Source organism: Perca flavescens, chromosome 11, assembly GCF_004354835.1.
Source record: "Perca flavescens isolate YP-PL-M2 chromosome 11, PFLA_1.0, whole genome shotgun sequence".
Taxonomy (NCBI): Eukaryota; Metazoa; Chordata; class Actinopteri; order Perciformes; family Percidae; genus Perca; species Perca flavescens.
Window position 1 is genome coordinate 17,537,104 of NC_041341.1, and position 27,982 is coordinate 17,565,085.

General features: G+C 38.0%; 2 protein-coding genes across 3 annotated transcripts; both read left to right on the forward strand.

Moving 5' to 3' along the window:
- The first annotated feature begins 4,590 nt into the window (after positions 1 to 4,590).
- On the forward strand, positions 4,591 to 20,890 carry ankrd10b (ankyrin repeat domain 10b). The gene is made up of 6 exons (XM_028590786.1): positions 4,591 to 5,004; positions 5,965 to 6,117; positions 7,059 to 7,150; positions 15,767 to 16,032; positions 17,874 to 17,981; positions 20,278 to 20,890. The coding sequence occupies exons 1-6, from the start codon at positions 4,807 to 4,809 to the stop codon at positions 20,490 to 20,492; spliced, it is 1,032 nt and encodes a 343-aa protein (XP_028446587.1). The 5' UTR covers positions 4,591 to 4,806; the 3' UTR covers positions 20,493 to 20,890.
- A 706-nt stretch (positions 20,891 to 21,596) lies between these two features.
- ube2al (ubiquitin conjugating enzyme E2 A, like) lies at positions 21,597 to 26,691 on the forward strand. Of its 2 annotated transcripts, none has more exons than XM_028591026.1 (6): positions 21,597 to 21,697; positions 24,219 to 24,299; positions 24,412 to 24,437; positions 25,082 to 25,171; positions 25,251 to 25,339; positions 25,884 to 26,691. In XM_028591026.1, exons 1-6 carry the CDS (start codon positions 21,687 to 21,689, stop codon positions 26,010 to 26,012), a joined length of 426 nt encoding a protein of 141 aa, XP_028446827.1. In that variant the 5' UTR covers positions 21,597 to 21,686; the 3' UTR covers positions 26,013 to 26,691. The 2 variants fall into 2 exon arrangements, with proteins under 2 accessions (XP_028446827.1, XP_028446826.1); XM_028591025.1 differs by having other exon boundaries at positions 21,611 to 21,841.
- Positions 26,692 to 27,982: the final 1,291 nt, after the last annotated feature.

Consider the following 27,982-nt stretch of genomic DNA (forward strand, 5'->3'; position numbering starts at 1 on the left):
CTATATCTGGATTTTTTTACACTTTTATAAACTGTCTCATGAGTATAGAACAGTATTATAGCAGTGCAATGCTAAATCGGTGAAGCACTCTTTTAAAAAGACACTAAAGGTTGGGTTATGTACAAACAGAAATTGTTTGTATGAATCTTTGTTTTTATGGACTGTAATACTAATATTCAGTTTAATAAAGCTTACATCATAGCCTGTTGTAAAGTAAGTGCATTTTTAACACAATAAGATTTGAAACAGGTTCCTCTATGTTGCAATAAGTGACATACTCTGTTCTATATTTGGAACATCTGATGATTTTTCATGCATATTCATTAGTGTATGTGTGTGTGTGTGTGTGTGTGTGTGTGTGTGTGTGTGTGTGTGTTTTGTCACTTGTTGAATAGAGGTAAAGAAGGTGACTTTGGAAAACTGGGTAATGAAGTGCCTCCACAGACCATGTTAAATGGTTGGCCACTTTAACACAATGGTGACATCATCGCAGCAGTAATATTAGTGTGACGCACTTTGCTGAGGCTCATTAACATTCTTTTCGTTCCAAAGCCTTTCTCATAACAGAAAACCGCTTTGGAGCTCGCCCAGCGCATACTGTGATAGACTCCAGCACACCGCAATCCCCCACAGGATAAGCTGGTTTAGAAAAATGGATGGGTAGATGGTTGTTGCTTTGGAGTAACAAAACAGGACAACTAGGGAAACTGTGTCTTCTTTCTTCCTCCATGTAGTTTAAGAATCCAACTATTAAGGATGACACTAAAGCCAGGAAAATACAATTCATATATTACGTCAGAACTAAATCTTAGACTGCTGATATTGATTGGTATTGAACCATAATTGGATTCCTGTGGCTCTGGAGTGAAATCAACACTACACTACATCTTGCAGCTAAGGTGACCTGCTACTACAGGCAATATCTCCCTCTAATGTACAAAAATAATACTTCACCATGAAAACAGTTCTGGCTAGTGGCTACCAACAGTTTGTTGTGTGGTCTATACTGTCAATAGTCTGTGTAGAAAGAGTAAACCTTATTTAAAAAATAACAATAAGAATGATAATAACGTTAAAGGGATATTTCACCGCTGGAAAGTTGAATATATCTTTAAATTGGGTCACTTAAGTAGTAGAAATGTGAATTTTTCTTTAGAAATTGGTGCCTTCTAGGCCGAGAAAAGCCAGAAAATGTGTTTTTGGCTCATGTGGATGAAAGACACCAAATCCCAGAATGCACTTGCTTCGCTTCACAAGGAGGCCACGCCTACCGCTTAAAGAGAGGCAGTCAACTGAGTCAAGTCTATTGTGTTTTATTGCAACCCAGTTTCACGGCAGTTCGTAAAATGGTCACGTTATTTAATCTATTGATTCGTGTTCACAGGGACGTTTTTCTCATATTTTTCGTGGTGGTCAGCACGAAAATGTAAACAAATGTATTTCAATGGGAAGCATATGTCGTGATCACAGCACGACTACAGTAACGAGTAGTATGAAATGCCGAAAATCTGCGTAAGGAGGTTGGTTGGGGTGGTGGATGGGCCAAACAATTCAGGACTTTCACCCCGGAAACAAGATTGCGTCCCGCGTGTGGCGTTTTGTTTCCCATTGTTGTTTTCCTAATCACAACCGTCCTGTTATTGTCGCGCATCCCCCACGGCCGTCTCCCGGCGTGTGACACGTCCTGTCCCCGTTGTTTTTTTCCAAAGGGACCATTTGGTATTTATGGAATGGACCACTGGAGGAAAATAGGGGAGGGTCATGTCTTTTTATTCTTTGTTGAGGGGAGGGTCATCCAATATTTTTTAGTCCAGAGGGCTTCCAAGGTTGCAATAAAGGTTTCCTAAATGCCATGTATATACATTTGATGTCAGCTTACTAATTGATTGCGGGTTTTGTGTAGATTTGGACTTAAGTTTATTCCACTTTGTTTAAACGGCGAAGTGGAGGAAGCCTAGTGACGAGTCCATAGCAAGCAGTTTGTGTGTTGAATGTTACCCAGAGTGCCTTGCTGAATGGTCTCAATGTTTTATTGTTTTATTTCATGTGAATACTAGTTTATTAGAGGAGTAAATTAGTATTTGAAGTAATGCAGTAATGCAGGAATTGTGCATTTAGTTTCCATTCCATGTTTCCACAACAATGTTAGTAAGTGAATCTACTGAAATGACCACAACACCATAACAGTGTGATGTGTAAGATGAGAATTTATATATATATATATATATATATATATATATATTTTCAAATTGTTTTGGAGGGTCATAGAAAATTATTACTGGTGAGGGGAGGGTCATGTCTATTTTGACTGAAGATCCCAAAACTCCTCCGAATGAACGGTCCCTAAACCCAACCTCCCTAAACCCAACCTCCGCCATCCAGTTATTGTTGTCGCGTGTCACCCAGAGACCGCGGATTGTGTCCCGGGGTGTGACGTTTGCTTTCCCCGTTAATCTTTTCCTAACCCCAACCTCCGTATAGATGGTTACCATTTCGTGCTGGCCACCACGAAAAAAAACGAGATAAACGTGTTGTTGTACACAAATCAATAGATTAAAAATAATGTGACAATTTCACGAACTGCCGTGAGACTGTGTTGTTTATTGTCATTTCAACCATATACACAAAACAACGTTTCACCAAGCCTCAAGTGGTGTTGCACATTTAAAATATATAAAAACAACATTTTATAAAAACGACATTTTATAAAAACGACATTTTATAAAAACGACATACAGACTACATTTAGTGCACACACATTATAGGCTCCGTAAAGTTCAGCTAACGCATTGCATTACAGTCACAAACGCCACCAGAGCAGTTAGTTGGATACAAGCAGCCCATTTCTGCACCAGCCGTGTTAACACAGCCCACCTCCACGAGTTTTATCCGGCGACACAGCAGCATCTCTATCTGCTTGGAAGGCTAGCAGGCCTGGTAGCTATAGTCCGGTACACTGTTGTTCAGCCATGTTTCCACAAAAACAAAAACACAGCAGTCTCTGAACTTGCGTTGGGAGTTTCGTTGAAGTTAGATGTAGACCAGTTTGTTGTCTAATGAGCGGACACTTGCAAGCAGGATGGATGGCACAGGTGGCCGGCTACCGTTAGCTTTCCACCTAGCTGGAACTCCTGCCCTCGTCCCACTTTTCCACACACCGCTTTGGATACCCCCTTACCCAGCTAGCAGCATCGAGCAACACCGCAGGCTGAGGTGCTGGTCTCCGTAGCAGGCGAAGCTTGCGTGTCGAGTATTCCGTCTGTAATAAAGTTTCCTGCATATTCTCCGATCTGTACCGATCCACTGGTAGTTTGAATGCACATAATTGTTGTAAACGTTTTCGGCTAGCATTGGCCAGTGACAGTCCCACCCCGTATGAGCGGGTTGAAAACACGCGGAACTAGCTGGCTTTAGTTCATAGACTCTGGGCAAAAATGCCTCTGATGACGCTAAATGACGATTTTTGCGTCATCGGAGGCTTTTTTCCAGACACACAATACAGAGAAGTATCGTCTCAGGGGGACATGAGGGAGGGAAGCACGGTCATTTGAAAATACTACCGGGTTTCTACTGATACAAAGCTTAATGCTAATTGGTGAAGTATCCTCTTTAAAAAGGCATATATTCTGGTATCCCCACCACTTGAATCATCTCTTGTATGTACATTATGTCTACACTGGTCAGAACCTTGCATGTGGTTGTCCTTTTCTTATTGTACAGTATACTCCCATCTTGTGGTAAAAAAGAAACATGACACTTAACTATCACTTGGAGATAACTTACATTCTCTGAGTGCACTTTTACTTCAGGAATATTTTGAAAACATGACTTTTAGGCTACTTGTGATATAATATTTCTATTTTTAATATTGTGGGAGTGATTATCCTAGTACTTATTTCCCCACTGTCAGCTATTGAAATAAAACTATTAAATCAAATAAATGTTGATAATTAAATTTGGTATTGCCCAGCCCTGTGTTTGTAGTATTGGCATATACTTGCCCAGGCTTTGACCAAGGGCCCATTTTGGTAGTTAACCAAGAGACAGGCTAGTGTACTAAGTTGATTAATGCTGCTTGTGATTGAAAGAGGGATTAGGCCTACTGTACTAAATATCTTGAAGTCTCTAAACATGGACTCTCAGTGTTACAACAGACTGTCTCAATGTCCTCTGGCTCAGACAGTTGTGGTCTCTTGGACAGGAAGGCAGGTTTCTCTTTGTGTTTCCAATTGACTAGGAGGTGATTTTAGGCAGATTTCAGTAGTTTGAAGAATTTGCCTTGTTGGATAGTTCATACATATAAATAAACATATTAAAAGGAAAGCAATTAATACAAACACAAATATGTACACAACGATTTATCAATAAAAATAAATTTAAAAAAGGCTTTATGGTTTAGTGCAGAATGTGCAAAAATCAAATGAAGGTGCTGTCTTCCTACAAGCTTGTTTTTGAAGTTATTCTGCTATCTAGTGGCCATAAAACCATTAACACGTCTTTTAAAGTCATAACTATACAGTCTACTGCCCAGAAGGTGGCGACATTGTGAAAAAAACACCATAAGGAAAAGAACAAAAGTCAGGAATGTGAGCTCCAGTCCGCAGTTTGCAGCTCACTTGACGTTTCTCAAGTTTTACTCCGGCGCGTGCTCTGCCCATGGATGTATAATAAGACCGTCTGCTTTGTGTTGTCAGGCAGAGAAAAAAATCGCATCAGTCAGGGTGGCGCGTGTCCTGATACACAGGCACCAAACGATAGTCATTTCTGTTGTCTGTTTTTAAAGTAGCTAGTTAACGTTAGGCTACAATGTCGGTGGGTGTGGAGTCTGGATTCTCGAGCGAGGAGGTCTTAAACAGCCGCTTCCCTCTCCATCGGGCATGCAGGGATGGGGATGTCGGTGCCTTGTGCTCCCTTCTTCAGTGCACCTCAAACCCGGCTGACCTCACGGTGGAGGACACCTTCTACGGCTGGACGCCCATACACTGGGCCGCTCATTTTGGAAAGGTAGCTCGCTAGTTCGGTGTTTGACGGACAACCATTCCCGAAATGAACATGTTGGTGTCCAAAATGAGCGCCAACGGTCTGCGACATAAGCCTCGTCTCGGCCATTTCCTCATGTTGGCTGATAAAACTAAACAGCAGCCATCGTTAACTGTAGGCAGAGAATGGACCGTAAACGTTGAATTGATACTCTTCTTTAACGTTAGCTAACGCATATTTCATGAACTGTACCGATATCCGTTATACATTTTAGATTAGATTAAGGTAACGTTACGCTTTGAATATACGCAACGTTAAGGTTTTGCGAGTAGAAAGCTCTGGCTTAACGTTACCTCGTGCAATTTTAACATTAACTTAATGGCCGTTAGATGAGATGTTGAGATAGAAACTGGAATGCTAAGGAGAAAAATTAGCTAACCTTCGTGAGCTTAACTTTTGCTTGTTAACCTAAACGTTATTGATACAATTATACTAAACACTTAACGGTAAAACAAATATTTAAAACCAGGTGATATCTGAGCACAAAACTACGTTACCAAGGTCAGTCTGAAATCTTTTTCGAAAGCTTTAATGTTATATTAAAAACGTTTGGTAACTTCCAAGTCAACTTTTAACAGTATCGCTAATTATCCATTCCTAACGAACTGACCGCTCCTAAAGAATCATACCTCACACATATGCTGAGATTTGTGTTTACACTAACTAGCTAGCTGACGTTACGCATTGGGAAGGCAGGCAGTAACAGTTTGCACATAAATTGGATGCATGCCAACAGCAAGAGCTATGAAGACTCCGACTGAGCCAGGCCACACAATAGTACCGCATTTTTGCCTCTAACTAGCTACTGTAGTATGCTTGTCTATACCTGCCCAGTGTCTTCCTGGAAAGTAATGCATTAATGAATCACTGCACATACATTAAAATCTGTCTGACTTCCCATGCATTGTCCTTGTGTCTTCACAGCTGGAGTGTGTAATGCGTCTGATTCAGGTGGGCTGTGGTGTGAATGCGGTGACCTCCAGGTTTGCACAGACGCCCACTCACATTGCTGCATTTGGGGGCCACCCTGAGTGCTTGTTATGGCTACTCCAAGCTGGTGCAGATATTAACAGACAGGTATGACATCAGATGCACACTAAATACTGCACACCAGGGGAATTAAACGGTTCGGTTTGGCACTTTAAAAACCACCCAACTTATCAAGTAAGAATTATCCTTTTTGACATTTCCTTGGGAGGTGCATGTAAACATGATCTGAAAGAAAAGAGGATAGCAGTGTTAGAGGTTGAGCTCAGACTGATCCCATCAAGGAGGATCACTCTAAAGTGGGGTCCCAACCCTTGCAGTCTACTGTTGCTACTTACCCCTGGACCTGTTTTATATTCAGATTATGTTAATCGCAGTTTCTGATAATGCATTTGCTCTCAGACTGTTCTGTGTTTTACTTGTCACGTTGTTTCCTCTTAATGTATTTTCATGCATGCACTGGGGCTATATTTTATGCTCCGCTGCACTGCTGAGAGAAATCAGATTAGTAGGTCATGATTACATAACGGGTCTTGTCATCATGAAACACATTTCTATTAATTGGGTTTGAATTTGCTTAGCATATGTTGAAATAAACACCTGAGAAACTAGGGAAAACTATGATTTGTGAGCTTACCTCTCATGAATTCCTAATATGGCTGGTATTGGACAGCAGAGTAGCTCCGTGTTTAAACTCAGCCCACATTACAGTTGTTAGAGACAGCCTTCTTGTGTATTTTTTTTTTTTTTTTTCCTTCTCTCTCTCTCTCTTCCATCTGCACTCCTACTAATGTGTAACTGTAATAAATGTGTGTGGGCGGTGGTGAGATCTGGGTGAAAAGTTCAGGCTCTTCCCTGTAGAGTTACAACCTCTTATTGTCTGTTTTAGGCAGTTAGGGAGGGGATATTTGATTATAAACATACTTGTATATATTTTGTATCTGAAACAGTGTTTTTGCTCCTACAACTGTTCTTGTGTGCAATACAGTCATGCTTTCTGTGTGTAACTGCAGTCTTTTGTCATCACTCAGGACTATGTGGGCGAGTCGCCCATCCACAAGGCTGCTCGTGCGGGCAGTCTGGAGTGTATCAACGCTCTCTTGATTCAGGGAGCGAAAGCTGAGTAAGTCCTGTGATCAGATCTGTGTCTTCATTTCTTTTCCTCTGTACTATTCAACATCTAAGTTACACCTTTGCAAGGGATCGCCACCAAACTCAAAACGGAGCAGTGATGAAATTGAAATGCTAGATTTAGATGTGATTTCTAAAGTGTTACAAATAGGAGTCAGATGATCTGCAGGTTAACTTTACAAGTCTGAACGTTAGATTAAACAAACTTAAAATTTAAGTAATTTGGAACTCTACATTATTGATATTATGGCTGTCCTACACCTACCCAGCCAGAAGGAAGCTGCTCTGTTAAATGCCGCTCTATTATGTGCTAACTTTACTCAATCACTTTAGACTGTAGACTGTGCATAACTAAACAGTGGTGGACATATTTTTAAAAATTCTGCATAACTTTCAAAACAAGTGCAGAATTTATATTTTAAAGATCCTTACAATAAAACATCACCTCGTCTTGCTAATGTGTGTTTAATTCTGGTGTTAAAACCATATAATTGTGTTAAAAATTTATTTATCTTCTTCCAGTGGCTTTTAATTATTGTGTGCAGTTTATTAAATAGCAAGACATTTTAATTTAATAGTAGACTTTTAGTTGGATTAAAACCTTTTTTTGGTGTAGATTGCTAAGGTTTACAAAACAAATCCATCTTAAAACAGTTTGATCATGATATGCAGTATATAGTAGAATATTAATAGAATTGGTGGCGCTCCCTTGAAAATGTGACACATTTTGTTAATCCTTTTAAAATTGTTGTTTTATCATAGCAACAATTCACATTAAGTTGCCCTCTGTGTAATTATATTGACAAATACCTATTTGGTTAATAGAAATGATTTAGAAGTAGCTTTTTTTTATTCACATTCAGCAGACACTTTCATATTACCTTTTTGTGTTTTTAAGGAAGAGCTGCATTTTAATAGAAGTAGATAATTAACTCAGCACTGTGCCTTTTTATGAATTTACGGCTTTGTAAATTTAGCACAATCATTACAAGTACAAGAGGACAACTTAATGTAAAGGTTGATAAACTGTTCTTAGTCTAGTAGGCCATATTGCATGATCTTTGTTAATTCTAGAGTGTTGTTTTCTTTGTTAATATTTGTTTTAGTTACTGTCTTACATATACAACTTGACTGGATGACCAAATGCACATTGCCTCTTTTTTCTGAAGCCCTTTTACTGTCAGTATGAAATGGCTATAATTCTGTTGCATATAAATGAAGTTGCATCAATCCTACATAATTGGTTGCATACTATTTTTAGGAGACTGTACAGTAATTGGAAGATCAGATTTCCTAGTTTTGATGAAACTATTTTGGCTGCTGTCATTGTACAACCGGTGTTATTTAACAAATGTTAAAGATAAAACTTAAATTATGAGATAATGAACATGACATTATAAAAGTAACCAGCCCAGGCCATCCTGTTTCTTAGTAGTATTTTGGGAAGTGGGTAAATAATCCACCTAAATTGTAGTGCTTAGCCACACCTTGTTAGTTGGCAGCTCCTTTTGTGCTGTTCGATTTAAAACATTCTGTTATTGTTGGTTCACCTGAAGCGTGAACAAAGGCAGAAGAGACACAACCCATCTTTCTTGTTTCTTCAATTTAGAGTTTGTAAAACCTGTAGGGACGCAAAACACTTACAAATGATTGCATGACTTAACAAACCATAGTTATTTCTAGAAGTGTGTGTATGCCAGTCAACTCAATGAACAAAGCACTTAATTTACCTACTGTCATATTTTATACAAGTATGCAAATGTTATTTTTTGGGTTGATTGTTATTCTTAGTTTCTTAAATTAGTCCATGGTTTGTTTGGCTAGAGTAATTATATAATATAGTTTAATATTCTAGGAAGCTGACATTAAACGTTGCAGCATATTTTAATCAAATATTTAATTTAGAAATTTGTCTTTCTTTCTCAGCTCAACTATTGTTTTACGTGCAGTTTCATTTTTTGCAACAAGTTGTATGCCTTTTTTCTGATGCCATTGATATTCAGAGACCCAAAACAACCAGGGGGTTTATAGATGCACAGTTTATTGTGTGTAGCTTTTTTATTTGTTCATCCTGAAAGAAATTGCTCATTATGTGGTCTTCTAAATCTGAGCTCAGCAAATGATGTCAGTGGAAAAATACCTTAGTGAAATATTGGCTCTACTTATTATGTACTTGTTAAAATGAGGATAGAAGGCATTTGTATTTGACATTATTGAATGAAGTAGTGATAGTAGTTCTGCTGACTTTGGGCCTCCACTTACCTCTTGTTCCAATAAGAAATGCAATTTTTAAGTGTTGTTGAAACAAGCACGTATGCATGTCCTTGTAGTGTGTTATTGGACTATGGCCCTAGTGACACAAAACACAATATAGAACTAAAAGAACTCAAATTATAATTGTATGCAGGTTCAGTTGATCCTGACAGCTGAAACATGTTGGTTTTTATTAGTCAAACTGTAAACCAAGGTGATTTGATTTACTCTTAGTTGAACCTTCATTTCCCATGAAACCCCTGGTTGATTTGGCGGTTTCAATAATATAAAACCAATGCGTTCATTAAGACATGTTTAATGAAAGGTTTATTTCTTGTTGAGGTATTGTAATGTGCATTTGGTTATCAGCTGATGAGTAATATTTATGATGGAAATGATATGTGATTCCCCTCCCCCCCTGCAGGTTACAGATTAATGCATTTAGTTCAGTTCATGTGTCAGGTTTTTTTTTTTTTTTTTTTTTAAACTTATGACCCAGAAATGTATAGAGGCACAACTGGGAGGGAAACTTAAGAGGCACACTAGATGGGAATGAGGCTCATGACAAAATCACTTTAGACTAACAAAATTAAGTTGGTGTCAAATGTCTGTTACCAATAACTCTAATTTCTCACTTATATCTTCTTAAAATGAATAAGGGTCTAACTTAAAATAAATATAAAGTTACCCAAAGTCTGAAGAAAATTTGAAAGCCAAATAATCCTTATGTACTTTGTAATATGCCATTTGGATTATTAATATTTTATTGTGTGGCGTGGTAAGAAATACGGTTTATCATTTTATGAAGACTTTGTGTACAAATTAAAATTCTTAAAGTCACACAAGATAATTATCAATGCTTGTCTAATTCCTTTCCTGTTTTTTTTATTTTTTTAAGTAGTAGCAAAAGTGCAAGACAAATGCAGAAAATTCAGTAGACAATGGCATATATAATGAGCTGTACAATTACCTTTTCAGGTATAACCCATTTTATAATTTTTATAGTGATATTTTAGTAAATCAACAATGAATATACGTAATAAATTACCGTTGTGTAAATATTTTCCTTTTTAAATAACCCATCACAATTTAGAAAAAACTTAAACTTGATTTCAGTTCCATGAATATTTCCTTCATTCCCGGTTCAAACCTGGCTCAGATTTCAAAGTTCAAAGTTTTTTCATGGTAACGTGAACATTTTAGTGGATACCTACATGCCCTCAATCTTCCCTCTTAAGATCTCGTCATTTTGATGTCCAACTTTTGAAGACCGCTTTAAGCACCAATCTGTTACACATCTAAGAAATGCCTCTGTGCTGCCACCCACAACAAAATCGAGACAACAGTGAACCGTCTACAGTGAAACCCAAATTTGCTGCATCACGTTAATGAGATGGACATTGAACTTTGTTTTAGTAATATTTGAATCCTTAGCATTTTCACTTATTTTTCTTGCTGTAATCCTCTTTGCAAACTACTCACTTTGTTGGGTTCCTTTTGTGAAGATTCTTGAGTAAAGGGCGTTTGCATTGTGATAAAATGCTTTGCATCACCTCACATCTTCTGCTCTTGTATACACCTCAAAGACTACAGCTGGCCCGAGACTTCATAAGAGGAAATAATTAGCCTGTCAGTGCCCTTTTCCTACTCTCTTTGCTCTGGCGTTGTCAGCTTTTTGCTTGTTGAAGAAAGAGAAACCACACTGAATGGATTGTTCTCGGATTCATTCAGTTCAGAGCGTTCTCTCACCATCTGCTCCCACCACTGATTCAACACACCAAGTTGGCGAAAAAGGTCCTACTGTGGTTCTGAACATCGTAGAAATAAGAGGCCACAGATGATCAATCATTGCCCAACAGCACCTGATTGCTGACTGTGGTTTTGAGTCAGGGGCCTGATGCCTCCTGATTGTTTATAAAATATTTGGATGCATTTTATTGTCCAAACTATGAACTAAAGCTTTCACCCTCGGAGGCTTTTATTTATTTTCATGAAACCTTGGCTATGAAGAACTATATATGAGCTCAACTGGAACTATACCGGTAGTATCATGGTTGGATACCTTTTTCCCGTTTCCTATGACCACCTGATCCACCTGTGTCCTTCTACTGATACCCCTGTTTCATATGTGCACAGGGATGTTTCCCTTGCACATGCCTGCACTGACCTGTTTCCTGACAAAGAGATAAATGTACTGGAATGACCGCAGATGAAAGTGCGCTCATCCTCTTATCTTTGTCCCATTACAAAGTGAGAAGACCGTTTCATTGGGGCAGCAAGTACTACATCTGAACTGTTTTAGTTCGCTAAGACTGAAACAGTCTTGTGGTCTTACCCAGCCTTATTGAAGAAACGGGTTTCATTTGCTCACTTCCTTTCATCGTCTCTCCATTTAATCCTAATTAGACAAAATTCTCATGTTGAAATAAATGTTCCGGTCCTTATGTCCAAATTAAAACAAACCACAAAAGACTGCATACTTTACCTAAATTAAATGTCTCCTAAATTAAACTTAAAAATATATAATTAAAACCCATTTGTCTTCAAAAAATAAGCTTAACTTTACTGTTACTATATTTAATCTTTAATATTAAATATCATGAAGAAACCCAATGCTCTGATAATTGTGATAGCATGTCCACAGTGCCCACCTCTTAATGTGTTAAAACAATCTCCGATAACTATATTAAATAAATAACCTTTTTCTATTTCCTAACACGTTTCCTCATCAAAACTAGGTTTTTATTATTTGTCATGAGCCTCAAAGTGCTAAGGTGGTCCATTAGCAAGCTAGCAGCACGCAGGAATGTGTTAAGAGGCTTCTGGTGATCAGAGTAGTGCAGAGACCGAAGCTTAGAGCAGCTGAGTGAGATGGGTTAGATTTTGCATACCATCATGTACTGAACTGTGTAATGCTAACAATCATCCTGTTGCAATGGTTATTCACTGTCATTTCACTGTACCAAATATTTTACTTCATACACAGAAATGTTTTATTTTGTATGTCACAGTATTAACCCTATACAATATCATAGTCTGTTTTGACATCTAATCTTTGTCACCTTTTCCTTTATGAAAGTGACAAAAGTTTCAAAAAAAGTTTTCTATACTGAAACAGAACCGTACGTCTTAATGTTTTGCAGCCATTGAATTGGAAATGACTTGGTTTTTTCAAGTAATCCTAGAAAGGGGAAGAATAGACACTGCTGAGTCTGCCCCGTTCCCTGGGATAGCCGCACTGTTGTGGCATTGAGTGTTCTCACTATCGCTTCCTATCTACACACTGGCAAACTGTTGAGGTATTTCTTGCGGTGATTGGTTTTAATGCTAGGTTTTCATGAATCAAAACTAAAGTTTTAGACCTGCATGCTTTGCTTATTATCCATGATTGTTCCTGTATCTAGTCTTTGTTTTTATTTTATGATTTAGTTTTTTATTTTGTGAACTAACCATAGGAGCCCTTTTATATGGACAGGTTTAATCACGTGAGTCCCATGTCAACATGTAGCATGATAATAGGCTGCCTCTGGAAGGTTAGACGATAGTTAGAGAAGATGCATACTGTGTGCTTAGGACGGAAAAGCAAAGCATACCAGGCATTTACAAAGAATTAACGCTTCCTTTTTTTTTTTTTTTTTTTTTTTTTTAAATGCATACTAAACCTGGGTTAATTGGTGTACTCTGTTATCCATTTTTTGCATCAGTGTTTACTGTAGATGCCAGGTCTCACTAAAGGAATACTGTTTTTAAGATGTAAAGGGATTATTGGCTTATGAGGGGTCATCTAAGTATAATTTCCATCTGATTTGAGCAGAACATAACATCTGCTGTTGAGACACTACAGCATCTGAAACTCTCCTTGCTTCTTTTTGGTCCAACTTTAAAACAAGGCTTGGAAGGCAAAACTGGGATTTTCTAGTTTTTTTTTTTTTTTTTTTTTTTTAAAGCTTTCAAATTAAAAGAATACCCGAGATGGTAAGGTTTGGTGGGATTTGATCTTAGGTCAGCACACATGGCTCCAGAGGCCGCAGAGCTAACTACTGGACTTCCTCTGGACAAGTATGACAAGTACCTGGTGTAGCATTTAACATGGAAAGAATTACAATAAATGTAGTTGACAGTGTCTGATTATTGCTTAAAGGATAAGATAATACAGTGAACTCCTTAACATTTATTTTGCTTACTGTAATGTTTTTTTATTTGCTGGTGCCTCTCTCACCCATATTGATTTGTTCAGTGAACTTTCTCTGTTTAAAGAGAAACTTAGTTTTTTTTTGGGGTACTGAATTGTTGCATTGACTTAAGAAAATTTAGTTTTAAAACAATTTTGACATTTAGATTTCTATTCCTTAGAGTGAGACCTATACATCTACCTATCCATAAAATTGTTTTGTAAATGTAATCTTTTGGAATAATCATTTTGGAAGCGTTAATTTTGAAGGGGACGGGTAATGTGCATCAAGTTAATGTGTAATTTAAGTTTTTTTTTCTTCAATCTTAAATTCTTTATAAAATGTTTTTCATGTGCACTAGCTCTTGAAATGTTTCTTTTTTGCACAACTGTTTATATAAAATGCAGAGAGAACAATTTCTAAACAGAATGAATGACCAAACAGCAACTGTGTACATTAAATGCATTTAATCGTGTGGAAGTCAATGTCACTTGGTTTTAACTTAACAATAAATGGTTGAATAGAACAAAACCTAGTGCTTAAGCAGCCACCAAGTATGCCATTTTATTCACTAAAAAATTATTTTTGGTGTATTGATATGTTTAGAAATTGCCTGCGGATGGTAAAGTTTTCATTGTTTCCGTCACATTTTTAATAGTAAATACCATATAAGCTTGGATGTGGGCCAAAGTCCCAGTTCTTTGACAAAGACGTGACTGTTTGCTTAGAGAACTCATTTTGCAGTTCGATGACATTTAGACACGGAACAAGTGCAGTATTGTTGTATAATTGGCCAATGGAGAGGAGAGAAATTCTCCTCATTAAGCTAAAAGGCCTCTATTGGTTAGAGGAAGACTGGCAGACATTTGTTCTTGCACGATAATGTCACATCAGCAGGAGAAAATTTAATGTTTTGTATGTGGCAATTTATTCACTTAATAACTGCAGCAACAACATGCATACATATACAAAAAGTTGATTCTTAGTAGCATTTCTTAATCACATTAACACTAGTTATCTGTCATGGTTTTGTTTTCCAGTGAAATTGCTTCCATACTCAAGTGCCATGTGCAAAAGCTATGACACAACACTGTTTGCTCATTCATTATTGAAATCAGAAAATCTCCTTATTCCTGCTGTGCCTGGATGTGATTGACACAACTGTACGTAGTGCAAGAAGTCTTTAGGACATACAAACGCCCCTTACAGAGTAGTACATCGGTTTCTCTTGTTTTTCATTCTTTCTTGAAACGACATGAAGACTAGGTCTTTACAGCTTCACCTTTCCAAGAGAAGACCTCTGGATTTCTAATGGTTGAAGGTTGTAGTTTGTCCTTGATTCGTTGGAGTCGTTGATTTTGTGGAGTTTCCTCTGAAGATGCAACTTACATCCTGGCCGCCTTTTGGATAATCAACTTGTACTTGTCTCAGAACTCTACAATCTTCCTTTGCTCCTTGTTGCATCACTTTGTTTTCAGCAATACAGCTTATTTTCCACTTTACACACACACAATATACAGTGTACATTCATGTGGACATGTGCACAGTGCACCACTCCAGGTTTTTTCAACTTAAATTTGGGACATGGCATCATTGGTTGGATGAAGCTTTTCAGAAATCCTTGATCAGTATCACCGCTAGAAATGTGAGATGACAGCGGCCTTTCACCCTTTGCAAAATCCTCCTTGATGTCACATTTTTCCTGCAACAAGACGAAGCTCTTTACATCACCTACAAAAATTCTACTTTTGGATTCAGTGGATCATTTGACAGAAATATCCTCATCCTGTCCAGTTTGTCAGATTCTTTCAGGTTCTCATCAAAATAAACTGGTGCATACCTACAGTTGTCTCAATCGTATCCTTTTGCAGCAGACATGTTTCCCTAATTATTTGGAAACCTGTCAAGATTTAAGTCCTATGGAAGATGCAAATGATCCAAAAGGATCAGTCGTCATCTCTCATGAGGATGACGAAGAGGATGTGAGAGGGTAGAGCAGAATAGGCTATGTCTATACCTCTGTGTGTCTGTGTATGTGAATACTTGCTTAATGAGTCTGAATGTGTGCCTGTGTGTTTGGTGTGTGTGTGTGTGTGCGTGCGCTTGGATGTGTTTTTTATTTTTTTTATTTGTGTAAATCAAGCGTACAGTGAGTGTCTCTAACACTCCTCCTTCTCGTGCAGTATGAGGAATGCCAGTGGGCTGACTGCTGCTGACCTGGCCCACGCCCAGGGATTCCAGGAGTGCGCTGAGATTCTCTCCAATGCCCAGAACTTCCAACAAAACATGGCTCAGTCCCATAACGGGGCTTTTCTGAATGGCATGACCCAGAATGGGGGCCACGCTCGCCCCACTATCCAGGGACGCAGCTTCTTGAATGGCGTTCCCAACAGAAAGAGGTCGTTTGATGGCATGGAAGCAAACCCACTGAAGAAGGCTAGACCAAACGGTAGGTCACTAAGCTAATCGTTTTTTAAAGGACAATTCTGGTGCAAAATGAACCTATGGGTTAATAACGTATATCAAGTCGAACGTTCTCAGGGACATGTTTTCATGCTAATCGAATGTGTCTCTAGCTTTAAACAAGCTACCGCAAATGGGTGGTTAGCTGCTAACGCTACCTTTCGGGGAAGATGGTAAATCGCTATTTTATACCACTAACACGGCTCAAAATAGCACCACACTTACTGTAGCATAATGAGGGTCCCTACATGTAAACCAAAGCATTGAGAACTTTGTAAGTGTACAGACAGTTTATTAAAAATATAGGTGTGTGTGTGATAAAATATACCCGGTATGTACACTTTTAAAAAGAAAAAAGACTGACATTCTCAACTGAAAGCGCTGCGATAGAGGGCTTGAAGTTAAGAACCAGTCACTTAAAGGTATAGTGGAGGATTTTCCCGAATTTTAGAAAAGAACCGCCCTCTGTACTTTTTGAAAAATGCACATGCGCAACACTCTGCCTGCTCCCGAAAGGGAACGCCTATTAAACGTGTGCACGAGAGTGCACTGTTTACAAGTTGCTGTCGGCATGGCTCATACAAGCCTACTTTCCAAAAGAAGATTTGCACTTTTTCACAAATTGAGATGTTTACCGTGTGTGCGCGGTGCGTGACTTATGCCAGGGCTAGCATCGCTAATCACAGCTTACATAAACTTTTACTAGCAGTGATTTTAAATGGATTTCTCAAAATAGCATGCCAAACTTTATCTGTGGAGTAGAAACTTCACGACTGAGGCATCAGTGGGAAGCCCAACCTGTGCTTTTAGCGCACGCCAGCGTGTGAAATATTCTCCCAAAAGCTTCAATGCTTCAATGAATGGCTGAAACCGTAGCTCAAGCTCACCACACACATATACACTTGAAAGCTAGCGACGTGCACGTACCACGGCCTTACGTAAACCTATCACCAGAATGATTGACAACTAGGAGGACCAATAGTCTTGATGATCCACCCGGAAAAAGAAAATCCTCCACTTTACCTTTTAAAAGTGGATGACAAGAAACTTAAAGCTATAGCACGTAGTTTCTGTGGCCCCCAGGAGGAATTCTAAGTAATGACAACAAAACAGTCGGCGCATCCACATGATACAAGCCTTCCATGCCCCAACCCCTCCTCCATGCATTTGCTAGTAGCCAAGAAGGACATGGAGAATTAAAAAAATATAATGGTAAGGACCGTGGGGTGTATGGATGGAGGAGGTCGTAGAGTTACTGTGGGGCCAGGGCATTGAGGGATTTGTAGGTGAGAAGGAGGATTTTATATGTGATGTGGGACTTAATTGGGAGCCAGTGAAGGTGGATTAGGGTTGGGGTGATGTGCTGCCATGGTGGACTCTTCAGAAGAGATAATTATCTTCACTATAGTTTCTGTGAGCAAAAGTCGCATAGTGAGAAATACAGAGAGAGTTGTGGAGCTGATAGTCTTAATTAGCTTTGTAGCAACTCATTTGGCAATGACTTGAATGTAACAAACAAAAGTTACGCACTAAAGCTTTAAGAAAGCAATTTCTTTTTTTCTTTTGAGTTTTGACTGTAAATAGTTCAAATTATTTAACAAATTTAGCAAGGAAGATTTTTATTTTAGCGAGTGGAAATTAATATATAGTCACAAAAATCAGTGTTCATTTATTAAGGCAGCACTATCTTCAAAATGGATGCAGGAACAGCAAGAGATTCAACTGGTGCCTTGCATCATGGCCTAGAGCTTCTGCCATGTTTGAAGTAAAAAATGAAGTTATTTTCAAATATCATTTCTAGCTTTTGTATGCACCTTGTTCTCCTAGGTCTGGGCATGCCACTAGAATTCCTGAATGGGAATGGGCCACTGGGAGGCGCTGGAGAGGCCCAGATGGAAAGCATGAGCATGGAGTTGGCAGCAACTGTAACCTCAGGTGGGCCAGGACCCTTTGCATTTGGGCTGAATGGGTTTGCACCACCTCAAGTGCCGGGGTCCATGGATCAGTGTGGGGACCAGGGGGGGCAGGACAGGTCAATCCCTGCAACTAAAGAGCTGGAGGTCATCACTGTGGCGTCAATGCAGACACCTTGTCGCTGCACCAACTCTTATGCCTACCTGTAGATGGCTTGTGTGTGTGTGTAGGCACATGCTAATGTTCCCTTTTGTGTGGAATATCTTTTTGCTATCGTCAGGCTATTTTATTATTTTTTTGCATAACATGCATAAAGGAATACATTTGCTTGGATTTGGTGCTAAGCTACATTTGTACGTATAGCAGTGAATGTGCTGTATTTTCTACTTTTCCACGTACCTAATTATACTCTGATGGATTATTGTATTAACATTTCTTTGTTTATACAGATATATTTAATACATCCGTCCAGTTATACAGATAATTGTTGTGTAATACTTTTTATTTTATTTTTTTGGTTTTTTGGTAAAGTTTTTTTTTTTTTGTTTTGCACAATTATACAGCTGCATCCCCAACAAACTTAGTAGCATTCCCTCAACACGGTAGGGTCACCAGGGCAAAAAGGTCATATTGGCTTCATGGAAAAAATTTGACTTTGTCACGTTTAAGTCATTATTGCTTGTCAAATTATGCATTGTTGCATAATAGGAAAAGGGTGAATTTGACCCCTGAAGATGTGCTGGAATGGCTAAAGCTGTTGCATGCTTATCCCAAATAGAAAAAGTTTTGTATTTTTTTTTTAAACTATTTTATGTAGAGACATACACATATAAACATAAAATATAATATCTAAATGTGATTGGATGTTTCTTTTTATGTCTTACCCCCAGTTGAGTTTATTGAATTAAATTTTGATTTTAAATAATGCTTAAATAATATATTTAAAAATGATGAGTGCCTAACCACTCTTTAATATACGCAGAGGAGATGTCTCCTGGTGTTGACCGCTACCACACATTAGCTGACTCCATTTTGTGTTCAAGAATGACCTTATGCCAAAGCATATCCCAAAATGAATGTAGCTCGTAAAGTATAAACTATTAACGGTGCAGCTTTTTTGTAGTTTGTAGATATCCTGTACTAAGACATAGTGGTCAATGGGCTTGGAATTGGGTTATTCCTCTGTTTTATCGTTTCGTTTCCTTTTTCATTTTCGCGGTGTGCTTTTTGATTCTCAAGTATGGTAAATGTTTACTATTGGCAAAGTTTTTGTTTTTTTTAGGCAACTAGCAAGGCTTGTACATCTGTATGCTACATAATAATACCCAGTCTGATTTTGAAATTGGTAATTGGCTATTTTACAATCGGTAGTTATGAATAAACAGTACTGCTCTAGAAAGTTTGCACGGATTTGCAAAAAGCCTTATTTCTTGAGCTGTATTGAATAGTTGAACAATAACTTAATGTACATTATTTACGACTTTTATAGATCCTTGTAAGGGGAATTCTTTGTGTATTTTGTAGTACTGTTTCATGTTGCAGTTGGGTTCTGTTTATTTTGTTCTACATGGCAGAAATTTTGACTGTATAGTCACTCAATTTGGAACATCCAATGCTTAGTACTGAGCAGGTTTAGCTTTGTACTTGATTGTGTGAAATCATTAAATGTTGATTAATTTTATAAGTGTGACTGGTGGACTTTTGTTTTCTTGATGTATTCTCATGAATCTGTCAAGTCCTGGCCTTATGGTATTTTGGCTGGCCTGTAAAACGGGGAAAAAAGTGGAATTATTTTCAGATGAAATCAAAGGAAGGATTATAAATATGAAACTACTACTAAACTAAACTGAATTTTTCCAATTTAAATCACGTCTGCTCATTATGTTGGGTTTTGGATTATGGCATGCAACACCTGGAAGATTTAAGGTTTTCTTGACTTGACGCAGTAGCTTAAATACCACTGTGGAGACAACGTGGCCACCTTGTCATACAGCAGTAACTGTACACCAAGTCAAAACGTGTGGGTTTATATAAGGCTCTGGAATGTACTTTTCATTTTTTTTTTTTTTTTTCATCAATCAATTTGTGTGGGTCAATCAAAAAATCTTTTTCTCTTGTGTTGAAATGCAGTCACATAATGTGTTCTAAACTTTTTTTGTAGTTGGCTGCTCATTGCGAGTTCCATTTTAATAGTTGTGCAAAACAAAATCAAACCAGTGTTTTTTGGGTTTTCCCTGTCTCAATATATTTATAGATGCAGGAATAGGGTCACAAATTAATTATATATATTCGCTATTTGTCTCATTTCCATTGGCAGGTGAGGATTTTTCCTCAAATGGTCACAGTCAGCCACAGCTTCCATTTGGGTGTGACCCAGCAGCAGAAATCCTCCATGGCCAACTCGTCTACAATGACTCCTCTGAGAACAATGGCACTGAAGGCAGCCAGGTGGAGCACCAGAAGTCTGTGAAAGCGGAGCAGTTGTATGACCATGCCTTCTTCACCACCATGCTTCTTTACCATGGATCCTAAAGTACAAAAGATCTAGTTTTTTTTTTTTTTTTTTTTTTTGCCTGAATGTCTCATATAAGCCTAAACAAGCATTAATTTGCCTTAAAACCATTGAATGGTCTATTTGTTTTTGGAAAGGGCAGGACCATTGTGGATGGACTGAAATGTGTAACTGATTAAGTTAAGAAGTGGGTTTTTAGTTTGTGTTGTTAAAGAGAAAGTGTTTGTTTAGCCTATTTTTTAAGTTTGATTAAGATGTAAATAGCCTTGTTCTGATACACCCTAAACTAAGCATCTGTATTGAACCACTGCCAATACGTTATATTTTTCTTTTTACATTTTATTTGTTTCTGTCTCAACTCAAAGTGGGATCCCTGCCTTTTGATGGTAATACAAACAATGCAAGTCCCATGTTACTCATTAAGAATTAAAAAAAAAGTTTAGCAAAAGTCAAAGTTTGATTCAGTTTATTTTTAGACCTTCACTGGTATAAATAACTTGTGAAATAAGTCCTTATCCTGGCAAAGATGCCATGTTAACCAATAATAAATGAGCTGCATAGAAATTGTGCTAACCCTTATCTGGACTTTAAGATATTTTTAAACCACAAGTCTTAAAACGTTTTAATATATTTTGGTCCACTTTTTTTCTATAGAAAGCCAAAGCATTCTTGTTGGTCTTAATGTGTATTCATGACCTAGCTACATTGATCAAAGTGTTAGTTTTATCCATGATACTGCTCTAAATGGATCAGACCAGGCTACCCCACTCTAGCCTTACATGTAGGGTACAGTGGTCAAGGAAAAAAGAAATTCAAACTTAAACTTTATTTTCTTTGACAGTGGTTTACTTTGCCAATAGAAACCTGTCACTAGGGGCGACTCGTCATAGAAGCACACACATCAAGTCACTGTGGCTCAGCTCCGTGAGGGACGACGCCCTCATTGAGAATGGGGGAGGAAAAACAAATGCTGATAAATAAAACAAACTAATAGATAAATGTATCTTGCCGGTATGTAGCATAATACTTTTCCAAAAGCATATTTTCTTTACGGCAAGGGATGCATGTACTGATAAATCAATGCCAGAAAGTTTTGTTAGACTTGGCACTCGAAATAGTCTCCTCCTCTTTCCATGATGTGGTATCGTCCAGTAAACGTAGCTGGGCTAACCAAGATTATCTAGAGAACGACGGAAAGCGTCGGGCCGCTGTGAATGTGGGCACAGTAAGGGTGTCTAATAACTTAAATACAATATAGCATTTTGATAAAAATTAGCTCCTGTTAACGTATCAGTGTTATCAATACGTGTTTCACAAGTTAAGCCATGTCAACCCCGGCTAGAAGGAGACTTATGAGAGATTTTAAACGGTAAGTTCATAGTCAGAAATGATGCCGATGCCGAGAATGTTAGTTAACGTAGCGAAGCTATGATTGGTCAAAAACAGCTAACATTAGCCTAGCTTACGTCAGCTTGAACCAGTATTTTTTTTATATATATATAAATCTATTGATTAACCAATGTCCACAGTAAACTATGAACGTAATACAAACGCTGTGTAGTTAATCTAGTGTTTTTGCGAATCTGGAAAAATAACGTTAATTTTGTAGAAGCGCTTCGCCCGTAGCTAGAAGCTAACGTTAGGAGCTAACAGTGCTAGCTGATACACGTTTGCATGGTAGTCGATTAGAAGTAGCTACTGTCAAAGATTCTCTATAAACCGCCTCTGGTATCGTTAATGTCTTCGTTTACGACCAGTAACGTTATCCTTAAACTAGGTAACGTTAGCATTTAACGGTTAATGTCGGCGACAACCATGCAAGTGACCGGTTGGCCATTTTATCATTGGGCAAAACACGTTTAATGCAACGTATCAAACGTTAGTGCTTCGGGAATGTAAAAGGGTGTCGTTTAAGTGGCATTAGGCAGTGTAACAGTAAGATAGTTAACTTACCTTACCAACATACATTTAGCTAACATGTTTAAAAACCATACAGTCCCTACATAAGTAAAATAGTTCATCAGTTTGGTGTTAGGTAAGTTATTGTGGGCAGATTTATTTTGAATCGAGATCTAGCACCACAGAGTAATATCAGTAACTTTAAAGTTTAAAAAGTGCTATGACAGACAAAGCAAGGCAAAAGTACGATATCCAGGTCAATATTTCAACAGAGAGCCAAACAGTGGGGCCAAAACAACGGCAAGACACAATTTGGATAAATAAAAACAAGAAGGCAAAAGACTCAGACATAGTAGAGAAAACTAAATAAAAAAAAAAAGTGTAAAAGCAATACAATCAATAAGTAAAATTAAGACCAATACATTTTTTTTTATTTTTTTTTTTTAAAGAGACATCACATTAAAGTCCATAAAAAATAGGTTTTAAGAAGGGATTTAAAAGAGTTCACTGATTATGCTTATCTCTCCAAGCAGGTTCTTCCAAAGTCGAGGGGCCCTGATGGCAAAAGCATGGTCACCTCGACTTTGGAACGGCCAGAAGAGGGCCCCACCTGAGCGTCTATGTGGCTGGCTCATATCGGGTCAACATCTCCACTATATAGCTTGGAGCCAGACCCAGAAGAGCTACTGAAATCCCAGACAAATACATTGTGTTGAACATTAGAAGAACAACATTAAGCCATAGCTGAAGCAAAACAATACTGGACAATACAATTCTGAAGTCAGCATCAAACTGACTTGTTCATCCCACAGAAAAGTTTTTTTTTTTTTTCTTCAACTTATTAGCAAGCTGTGCCAATATAACTAAATAAATTCCCCCCCCATATATCCCAATAAAAAAAGCCTTTTTACTGCATCTGTTTTCATCTCACTGTAAATTTCAGCAGCTTCAGATCATTTTATTACACCGATTTTACTCATAAGTGTTTCTAAGTAAGCTATTGGAACCTTTTCACAAACTTCTGTAGTCCTCTAGTGATTGTGCAACTGACAGTATTAGAATGACATAGATATGTGGCCTAAGGTTTGTTGCAAAAGGTGTGAGAGGTTAACATTTTAGTTTTGATCTATCATATCAGTGTTCTTATTTTGTAAGGGTTAGGGCTATGATAAGAAGAGAAATATTGTACCACTAACTACAAACTGCTCAGAAACGTAATTTCTCGTACTTTTATACCAATGAGATGTTGATTTTAAAAGGAAAGTTAATCACAAAAACAAGACATTTGTTTTACAAATATTCCCCCTTTATTCAAAATTAGCATTGGACTAAGCTGCCTCAATGTGAGGATAGGTTGCTAACTAGTTAGTAATGACATTGTTTATCTCAGCTGAAAAAAACTTTAGATGATGCATTTTAGTTGGTAAGAAATTATAATGTGAACATGATTTTTGGCACTGTCTTCATTGATTTACAGACAGTTACTTAGTCGCTATCGTGATATGTATATATTTGTTCAACGCAGAAGGCTGAACAACATTTTGCGAAAATACTAAACATCACCAGGGTTAAATGGCACAGTCAAGGTGGAACGTAATCACTTCATGTGGCAGTTAAGTCTGCTTACTCTAAGCTGAAGTCTGCTGTATTTACCACCAGCCACATTGGCAGGGAGTTATGGTTATTTGAAATATTAAATTTGTCATTTTGACTTTGTGTTGAAAGAGGCCATTCAATTACGGGATACACCTGACTCTGGCTGAATACAACTAGTTTCCTGTTAGTAGAGAATAGTTTAGAAGTCCTGCTATAAACCTTTTCCTTGTTTGTGTGTTTTTGTTGTAAAGGCTACAAGAGGACCCTCCAGCTGGTGTCAGCGGTGCCCCATCTGAAAACAACATTATGGTGTGGAATGCAGTCATATTTGGGTAAGACATTGATGCACAGCCATAATGTTAATGGCAAGATTTCCCCCACAACTATAGATTTGTGTGAAGTGCGAAAGGAATGATGAAATCCCTTTTTTCTCTAAACTTACAGCCCTGAAGGAACTCCCTTTGAGGACGGTAAGCATCTCACATTTCCTTTACCACATCCAAACCAAACCAAAATAATATCAAACACATTGTTATATCTAATGTTATTATCAGGTAAGTAAGTAAGTTGCAAAAGTATTTTGTATTAAGCTCAAATGTTCTTGTTCTTTCCCCTTTGAAGATGTTAACGTTAACGTTATATTTTACGGTGAAGAACATGCCATTTCCAGTGGCACACGCCAGGACATGCCACTTCCGGCTGCCACGTGCCACTTAAAAAATCTAACTCCTACTGCACTGTGACTTCAACAAAACTGCAGAGCCGACGTTGTTTGCTCTGTCCGCACCTCTGCGCACCTGTGTGTGTGTGTGTGTGTCGGACCTCTGCTCTCTGTCAATATGCAGAGAGGACAGATAAATTCGCGCTTACTCTCAGGTACCAAAATTTGGCACCGTTTGATTTTACGTGACCCAATACTCGGTAGTACCAACGTCATTCAGTCAATTCAATCCCCCCCCCTCTTTCTATAGTTGATAAACCTGTAATATACAACTTCATGTTGATAGAGGGAGTGTTCATGTTAGAGGTCATTGCTCCAGCAGACTTTTCTGCCTTGGATCATTCCTCATCGGCTCACAAATATGTTTTTTTGTGTGTCTCGTCTTTGTCCCAGGTACATTTAAACTCATTGTAGAGTTCACAGAAGAATACCCCAACAAACCCCCCACAGTACGATTTGTGTCAAAGATGTTTCATCCAAATGGTAGGAATATTGTCTCTTCTACTGGCCCATTAAAGTGTTGATATTTGTGTGTAGTGTATAATTATGTTTTTTTCCACAGTCTATGCAGATGGCAGTATATGTTTGGACATCCTACAGAATCGTTGGAGTCCCACTTATGATGTGTCCTCTATTCTTACATCTATCCAGGTAGGAAGGGTCAATAAACAGCAATGTATTAAATGGATGTTATAAATGCAGGCACGCCTTATTTTACTTTTGACGAAAGTGAATAAACCAAATGTCCTCAGTTTTCTGTGATATAAAACCGGTAAAGCTCCTTATCGCTGTAACCACCACATATTTGATGTCTAACTAGATGGACTGAAATGAATCATTGTATATCAGAATTTAAACACAGATTTGTTTTGGTAACCCTTTACTTGAAGGTATCTACATAAGAGTGACATGACACTGTCATGAACACATGACAAATGAACCCTAACTCTAACCCTAATCATAACTTGTCATGACAAAAACCAAATGACACTTAATAAAAGAAGCTTTATGTCATAAACGTTTATGACAGTGTCATGTTACTCTTATGTAGATACCTTCAAGTAAAGTAACCGATTTTTTTGTTGTTTGACTACAAATCGATAATACACATATGTAAGTAGATGAATGGGGGTTGATGCAGGTTGGTTATTTTCCACTAAAACCTCACCTTGAGTGTTGTATCTTCTCCCCCCAGTCCCTGCTTGATGAACCAAACCCCAACAGTCCAGCCAACAGTCAGGCAGCTCAGCTGTACCAGGAAAACAAGCGGGAATATGAGAAGCGCGTGTCTGCCATCGTAGAACAAAGTTGGAGAGACAGTTGACCTGAAAATCCTGACCGCTGCTCTCCCCATTGTTAAGCTGTGTGTGCTGCAAGTTTCTTAATTTTTGCCCTCCCCCCACCACCTTTTTGATTTTAAGCTTTTATGCACTTTAACTTCAACTTACCTTTTTTTTTTTTTTTTGCCCACCGAGAGGGATTTATTTTTTCTATTCTATCCCGCTTTTCCAGTCCATCAGGGGAAATGTGCTGAATCTTGCCTTGATGTTTTGTCAGTATGGACTTGTGGGCCATCACCCCAAAATTCTGGTGTGTTCTTACTTGCTGTAATAACTCCCCATGACTAATTATGTTAAATGTCCTGGAGGGTGTGTGAATTAAGTCATGGGTCCTCCTCTGTTGTGCTCCTCATCTGTTCTGCCATTTTGTTTTCACAAGGCAGTTTGTGGGCTCCAATGTGATCGTCCTATGTACCTTTCCCTGGGAGAATGAGCAGCCTGAGCATCATGGACTACAACTAAATCAGACATCTTTACATTGTGTCATTTGCTGTGTTGTGAACTCTGTTACATGCATGACAGAAAGAGTGTATTCACGTTCCTGTTAAGTACTCGTGTATATAAGAAACCTGCAACTGAATTTATGTACAGATTTTGCACTGGTTGTCCCCCATGTCATTTTTTTTCAGCACTTGTAAATAAAAAAAAAATAAGGCAAATCCATCTTATGTGAGAAGCTTTTTACTGCAAATTCAATACTACTTGACGTCAACTAAAAAAAGTTTTTTCTCGCCTTGACAGGACTTATTATATACCTGTGCTGCGTCTTAGTTTTTATGAGATTGATGTCAAGAAGACGCACAAATCAATCTGAGGAACTACCCGTAAGGTAAACCACAGTTTTGTGTATATGTCGTTGTCCATCCATTAAATAATGGCACTTTATAACATGAGAGTTAAATTCTCAGGGAGGTGACCTCTTAAAGCAAAAGTGATCATGCACAACAATATTCTTTAAAAGGAAAGATCTGCTGCTGAAATACTGTGTTTTCACTTATATTGCCACAGTCTCCATATAAAACAGGCCAGAAATGCCATTGTTAAGGTATAAATTCAACAGTTATAGTCACGTTTTTACTTTCAGACTTTTACAAATGTAAACCAAACAAATGTTGGTTGTCTGAAATCACTTACTATATAGTGCACTTTATTTACACAATTTTAATTCTGAGTGAAATGTATACACTATATTGTGCCCTTATAGGTTCACATTTTCAAGTGTATCTTAATATGTAAGAAGCCCATATATACATTGAAAGATTTTTTTTGTTTACTGTGTTTCCCTGTTCTCCATGCTAACAAAGAGATCCCTTAAAGCTATTTTCAGTGTTGGATTGATGAAAGATTGGAGTTCTCATTCTGTGTAAATTTGCCATATAAGCAAAAGCTAATGGTGCATAGTGAGTATGTTCCAAAATTAGTCTTTCTAGTACATGTCCTCCTTGTGTTACGGACCCTGCTCAGAAAACAAACATTTCCCACTGAATTACAGACTTTCATGCTAAAAAGACTAACTGCTAGAGCCTCATATTAGCTTCAGAAATCAGAACACAGAACAAGGACTTTGGATTTTGTTCCCCATCGCACACATTTTTGCAGAGACCTATAACCCTTTCAATGTACATATAGCAATGTTAGTATTCTATTAAGATACACATAAAAAAAAAAAGGAAAACTAACTTTTCAACTGACAATAACAGATTTTGTTTCCCACTTGAGGGCAGCAGAAACGGGTTGTTAAAAATTGACATTTGGCCTCTTGATTGAAATGGTGAACATGTTAAACAGTTGCTATTTCCAGCAGTTATGGAGCAACATAATTAATTTCTAATTGAGGTCATTCTGATGAAGGTAGTTAAGTCCAACATTCACTCTCTTTTAGCTGTTTGTGGTCTTCTGTGTAGTTTCATCACTACGAGCGACCCCTTTCACCTTGTCATTTGATTATAAGAAT